Genomic DNA, 7,134 nt, shown 5'->3' with positions numbered 1-7,134 from the left:
ATATATATATTTATATATATATATATATATATATATATATATATATATATATATATATATATATATATAACGGTTAGCTGAGAATAACAAAAAAAAGACAGTTCAGTCGGAATCAACGTGGACAGAATTACTAGATTGTAAAATAGAGACGTATATGACGCCACATGACTGAAAGAGAGGGTGAGAAAAAGAAGAGTTAGTTATTTAGAAGCACGCAACGTATGAACATGAAAGTTGGGATGGCTGGCAAAACTATGATTAAACAGTCATGATTGATGTCTCTCGGTCTTCCCCAGGTCAGTGATTTGAAACGACGATCAAATAGACTAAACTTCCTCTGTCTTCAATCGGTTTTGCGTTGACTTTTTTTTTCGAAAGTGTAAAATTATTGGTTTTAAACTACAAGCCCTCAGCCTGGAAGGATCAGAAACGGGTCGTGTACGAGAAAAAGCAGCTAACAAGGGACGAATAAAAGCTTTGAACGTTCAAATGAAATTGTCTTCATTTAATGTCATGCATGACACAATATTAGTTCAACGAAGGCGATCATGTCTTTATATATGCCCCTTGTCGTTTGATGAATTAAAAATATGGTGATTATGCGGTGGAATTCATGAGTTGGGTAATAGTAGAAGGGTTCCACCCGTGATTAAGACGCCTGTATCTTTTTTCCAAACTGCAGGATAGGGCCATGTCACGGGCTCAATTTGTTCAACCGAGAATGTTAAATCATTCCTAACTGTGTCCGAGGTTTAAACACAAGTTCATAGTTATTGCCATTGTTATTATCCCAGTAAATTTTGTTGTCCGCCTTAAGACACACCGCAAAAATGATACGCGTCGTGTCCTCAATGGTTATGGGCATGCTGATCTCAAAGTTATATGTGACGTACTGAGTAGGAAAGACGGCTGGTGTGTTTGTCGCTGGAATATCGACATAAGATTTCCAGGCGTCGTATGTGCATCGGAGAAAGACGGAACTTCTGCGACCAAGATGCTGTGTTTTGACAGTTCCCAAAATTATATTTCCACTGACCCAGACACTTTCAAGAGAAACATATAAGGTTTCAAGTCGGTTGCGAAAACAGATATAGTCGGCAGCCGGTTGAGGGAATTGCTCTCTGCACTGAAATGCTTCTCTATTTCCATTATCGGAAACGTCAGATGATGAGAGTGATCCAGTGGTAGTTGATGATGCTGTAAATTCCATGCTAGAACTTGAAACCGGGGAAATACTGAGCGGGGATATAGCGATGACTTCAAGATTAAAGGAAACTCTTTTCTTTGGCCTAGCTTTTGTTTTTAAGGATTTTTGTGCCATAGCAGAACAACTGGCCAACCGGAGTGGAAGGACATCAAGCAGATGTTCACGATTAAGTTCTAAATTAGTTTTGTTATTCGAATTATCTTTAGTTGAAGGAGACAAACCATCTGAGAATTGGCCGTTATCATAGGAAAACCTTTCCTGGAACGTCTCAGTGAAGGAATCGGACGACTGGTTCCCATTTGACGCATTATCTGAAACACGTTGGTCCTCTATCGAAGACGATAACACATTATCGAAAGTGATGTTTTCGGTCCGATGGCTAGAATCCAAATTTTCTAAAGGTCTCACTTTGATCGCATCAGAACGATCGTCCATTTCAGAGGGCAAGATACCTTTCTTCCGAAAAAGATTCTCTTGATCGTCAGTATAAGGCAGCATCTCATAATCGACCGATCCAGGGAGCACATATTCGGGATCGGAATAAATGACAACGATGGGTTTCGAGGGTAACGATAGGGTAGCTCTGTCCATGATGTCAGGGCCAATATTGATAGGCGTAACGCCAATTTGGTTGTGTTCATCTTCGGAGAAACTCTGAGGACTATGCACATCGTCAACTTTTGTAGATTCGATCAACCTCTCTTCTTTGTCTTGTCTTGTAGACGAGGGGGGTAACTCCTCTTTTGCCCCAATTGTCAAACAAGACCACATGCGAAGAGGATAGTTTCCCATAGCTTTAAGGAGTCATCGATGTATTTGAATTCGTCGACTTTTTCGTTTCACTGAAATTTGAACAGAAAACATTACATTATTTTTCTGCGTGATTTGAATACAGATTCTTTTAAATCTATATCTATATATATATATAAATTTAAATATGTGCACATGTTTATAAATTTTCTATATAGGATACCCTCCCAAAGTAATTAACCGTTTGTAGTGGATTTTGAAACGCTGCTCTATGGCATAATTTGTCGAAATACGGGTTATATTGAATGTAATGTAGTTTTTGGTAAAGTGAATGAAAAAGAAGTTGAAACTCTTCGGTAAAATTCGGATACCTCCGATTTTTGTTTAAATTTTCACAATAACTATTGAATAGCAATTCAAATATTACCCACATGTCATTTTATTTGGATATTGTAAGGATTTGAGAAAATAGTAGATAATATGGTAATAGCTTCCGAGTTAAAAATTAAAATGATTCAGAGTTTCATTGAATTTGATCAATAGCTATTAGACACAAATTTCATTTTTTTTCTTAAAACCTCTGAAGCTAAAGCTTTAAATATTATACATTTGCTAGAATCAAAATCACATAAAGGATTTTCAGCAAAACTTGTATAAAGATTATAGACATAAGGTTTAGTATCACCATATCTTTAAGTTTTGTAAGGGACATAAAAGTGTAATAAAACTGTTCAGTGATTCTGCTTTTACTGACCCGCGATTTCTACGAAGTTGGCTGCAGCGGACGGGAGTAATCGAGGAAGGCCCGTCGAGCGTTCCTCAATTTTTAACAAACGCGCCTTTTTTTTTTTTTTTTTTTTTTTTTAGCTAATACAAATCTATGAAGTCTACTTTTGTATAAATTGAAGAAATAAAAATGAGTTTTAATCGTACGGATTACGGTTTAAAGTCAAGGTTTGGGTTGGGTTAGATACATGTTTATAATTTTATTTATTGTATTTCGATGTTTTTGTCTGTTCACCATTATAATTTTCTCGTAGCGCTTTAACGTTTCGCGATCGGTCGCTTCCGGTTATTCCCGTCAGCTGACGAGAACACCTGAGAAACTTCTTGGAAACCGCGAGTCGGTAAATGCAGAAGTACCAAATGTTCTGTACGGGGAATTTTAATTATCTGCTTTGGGCTAGTTATCCTCTTAGTAGTTGTGTAACTGTTTATTTTTTTTTTTTTTCTTGAAGAGCTTTGATTAAAAAAAGTTATTTTAACTGAAACGATTTTGAGTTTGAAATTATCTCTTTACTTAATTAATAGTAAGGTCACGATTTATATTTCCCGACAGCAGCAAGGTCAGAAGGTTCCGAAGATCAACTTCATCCAGGGGATCACTCTGATCGTATACAAAAGGACTTCAGAATGAACTTGTCGGCAGTGCTTGCTAGGTGTACATCATTTGATCGGTAATATATGATTACCCCCGAAGGAGAAGATAATTCCTTGAATGGTACATCTTATAGTACCGAACCAAACCATAGTCCATTCCGATAAAAGAAAAGTTTGTTCACCAGGTCCTTTTTTTTTGTTTTTTTCGACAGAATGATGCCAAGTACAAATGCTTGGCTAGCAAAACACAGCCGATTAAAATGATACTAGGATTGCTGGTGAACTGGCTTTAGGTTAGATCACGGTAGAATTATAATAACAATACCACGTGATATCTCTTCACATCCAATTTATACATATTAATGATGGGATGATTCCAATATCTTCCCGATTGTAATGCGATTACAGATTCTATTGTTAATTTTAGATACTGATACAATTACCTATTCAGATTCAGATTAAAAAAAACTCTGAATGTGTAGTTATAGAGTTATTGCTTTTGTTATTATTATTTTTTTTTCGGATTACTGTAAAAACGTACATAATATGTGAATTTATTTTCGCAAACGTAAGAGAATGCTTTATGGAATTCAGTTTTACTGGAAATTTGAAATGAATAAATATTTACCAATTTAAACAATCGTTATTGGCATCAGAATATAGACACAAATAATTTCTTTATAAGTAGGGTATAGTAAAAGGTTAATGAATAACAAGGCATTATATTTACTTGGCATTGTCTTCCGGACTTATATCCGAGTGGTGCATTGTTTTGTTTCATCCAAGGAAGTCATTATAACAGGTGTTACTTCCACCTTCCCGATATTTGTTAATTTCTGGTCCCGTGAGCCGCTTCTTTTAGGCAATGTAAACGCTTCTAGTCAAGATTATTGTAGCCATCCAAAGTATTCCTTTTTGTGGGGATCTGGATTCTCCACGTTAAAGCAGCATCGAATCAGATACAGTCACTCTGGGCCGAACAGGTAAATAAACAGACCGCTGATAGTTTTGGAAACAGTACAATTTTTACTTACCAAAGCTATTTAGTTTTTTCTTTTTTTTGTTCTCTATTTTGTGTGTGTGTGTAAATTTTACGGCATATCAACCTTGGTTGGGCTTTTATAGTTTTCTTTTATGCTGTGATTGTGGTTGTATGCGAACTTATTTATTTGTTTCATATATTTTCCGTTTTTCGTGTTCATGTGATGCTTTCTGTTCCTAAATAGGTTCATGTAACTTATTGTATGCTCTTTTAGTTATCGACTGCTTTTTTAACATTTGGAAGCTTGATAATGACGCCATGATGATGCCATGATGACGCTATAAATTTAGTAAAATACATTCTGAAAGTGAAATGGTGAAAATAGAAGTCGCGTCACGTGTTATTTTGACGTAACAGAAAAGATAACCAGAAATTCTAAATTTGACTAAGTATTCAAGCTCCTATTTATCGATTTTTTCTCCGGAAGTGCGCCATATTAACAGAGTCCCTCCGATTGGATAGGCCTCGATTCAGGACACAGCAACAGCCGACTTGTTGGTACCAAGTTCGAATCCAATACGTTTCACAAAAACATTTTTACACAGAGATGTTTGCTATCTTCACACGGCCTTTCTCGTAAGTACTCGATGTCTTTTTAGAAGAATTCTAACTAGAAAGATATCGAGGAAACGAATGCCAACAACAGTCATCTGAGTCATTCGAAATGAATGAGTGATGCTCAACAACAACAACAACAACAACAACAACAATAACGACGAACATCTGTAACATAAAATATGACGATGCTGGCTGGCACCAAATTACACTTCGCATCTCTTTTAGTAGACTCAAATTTGGATTAAAAACCGACATGTTGGACCATGCTCGCTTCCAACACATCCGTGCGCCAGCCAGGATCTGGTTACAACTATTCTGTAGGAAACATCTGACTCTCATCGCAACCACGTGATCAATAACTTGTCCTCCTTATCGTTTCGGAACAGATGGAGGTGATAGAAGAGTTGGAACATAATCAAGATCAAGACAGAGTTGAATCTTTAAGAACGTACTGAGGTTAATACCGTCTGGCTCGTCCACAAGTCTCACCGGGAATCTTGTCGATGATGCTGTGGTCAGCCAGTCAGTTTGTGTGGGATCTACATTCTTGCCGATAGAAGAAACCGGTAGATTCTCAAGATAAGCGTATCGCTACCTTCTCGTCTATCCTCAACAGAAGGGATCGCAAACCGTCTGATAGTCTAATGATGTTTCCCTAAAAAACCGTTAATATGATACATAACTTATGGTAAAATTTTTACGGTATAAATGAGAAACTTTGCACCTGTTATAACGTGAAAAGAGGATCACAGACGATCAAAATACGTCTATGTTTTCGAGCGATTTGTATTCTAACCAATCGTTGCAATCTTAGTATATTAATGGCGTGCTTATTTTAAATTAAACCTATTTTCAAAACAAAAAAGCAGAAACATCTTAAATAAAACACGCACCCGTCACGTAACGAAGATTCCAAAAATCACGTAAGTTGATCTACTAGTTTATTTAAGACTAAGAAAATCATATTTTACAAGCGAAACGTAGGGTTTTGACTCACTATGTTTTATAGATAAGTGGGTGACAACTCAATTTGAACTATCGAGATCTAATCAACCATGTAATGGATGCAATTTGCTAATTAAAATCGCTAAATGTCTTTAAAAATGATTTTCTATACAAAAAGAAAGCTTATTGATCAATTTACATAATTTTTGGAATAGGACAAATTCGCAAATATTTTTCTACAATTTATTTTTTTTTTTAAATATGTTTAATTCTAAATAAGCACCGACGCGCCACACTGGAATCTTTTATGCAGTTATACCCCCCCCCGCTAATAAAATAATTAGTAGCCCAAACCAGAACGGAATCAGAAATTATTATTATTATTATTATTATTATTATTATTATAAAATAATAATAATAATAATAATAATAATAATAATAATAAATTCTGATTTCGTTTATCAACGTCTCCCTAAAAAGAGATGGGATTCATTTCCAGAGGGTTCCAGAGGATTTCCCTCAACCCCAGCTCAAAACCAAGAGCTTCAAAGATGAAGCGTTTTCCTAAGGATATTCGTGGTACTATAGGAGGGAAATGTTGTGCATTTCTCCCCTAATAATTACTTAAAGGCCAAACGACATTGCTTTTAACAAAACAATAATAAAGGGTTTATTTAGAAAAGGCGAGATTGTATCTCAGACTGAAGAGAAAGAAAGAAAGTGTAAATGTCTGTTTAAAGGTGTCGTCTGCCATCAGACTGCAGTTGTCAACAAGTAGCAGTGGGAGGGGTGAATGAGAGAGGTCTGTATAGATCGCTTGCTGGCGTCTCCCTGGCGATCGCAGCTGAGATCCCAAAGGGCTAAAAATAGTCCTTAAGGGGACAGCTCAAATGAATGCGCCCTGCCAACCGATTGGTCAGTGTGGCCGAATCACTTTGGCACCGGGCATTGATCCGCTTATAGTAAATAGTTTGTTAACTGCTACAGTACCTAAAATAGCAGAGGTCTTAAGGCTGCCTAAAACATCGGAGATTCGTAGTTTTTTCAATTGTCCTTCCAGACGACTTAATACTACTCCCAACGTACCAATTATGACCGGAAATGTTTGTGTTTTAACCTCGTGTATACGCCTTATCTCCAAGGCCAATGGAGAATAATTGCTCCATTTCTCGTTCTCCTTCTCTCCCACATTCCTGTCCCAGGGTACTGAGAAGTATACAATTTGCCAGTTCTTTTTAGATAAAATCCGGAC

General features: G+C 36.5%; 1 protein-coding gene across 1 annotated transcript; it reads right to left on the bottom strand.

Annotated features, from left to right (window-relative positions):
* Positions 1-490: 490 nt before the first annotated feature.
* LOC145247871 (uncharacterized) lies at positions 491-4,628 on the bottom strand. The gene is made up of 2 exons (XM_080109487.1): positions 4,068-4,628; positions 491-2,049 (listed from the first exon to the last, which is right to left on the bottom strand). The coding sequence occupies exon 2, from the start codon at positions 1,997-1,999 to the stop codon at positions 725-727; it is 1,275 nt and encodes a 424-aa protein (XP_079965613.1). The 5' UTR covers positions 2,000-2,049; positions 4,068-4,628; the 3' UTR covers positions 491-724.
* Positions 4,629-7,134: the final 2,506 nt, after the last annotated feature.

Source organism: Euprymna scolopes, chromosome 26, assembly GCF_053919585.1.
Source record: "Euprymna scolopes isolate OS-2025 chromosome 26, ASM5391958v1, whole genome shotgun sequence".
NCBI lineage: Eukaryota > Metazoa > Mollusca > Cephalopoda > Sepiida > Sepiolidae > Euprymna > Euprymna scolopes.
This window is presented reverse-complemented; position numbering and strand designations above follow the sequence as displayed.

What these genes read in the sequence shown, in the direction of transcription:
- LOC145247871 (XM_080109487.1), bottom strand. Translation starts at nt 1,999, where the DNA reads ATGGGAAACTATCCTCTTCGCATGTGGTCTTGTTTGACAATTGGGGCA.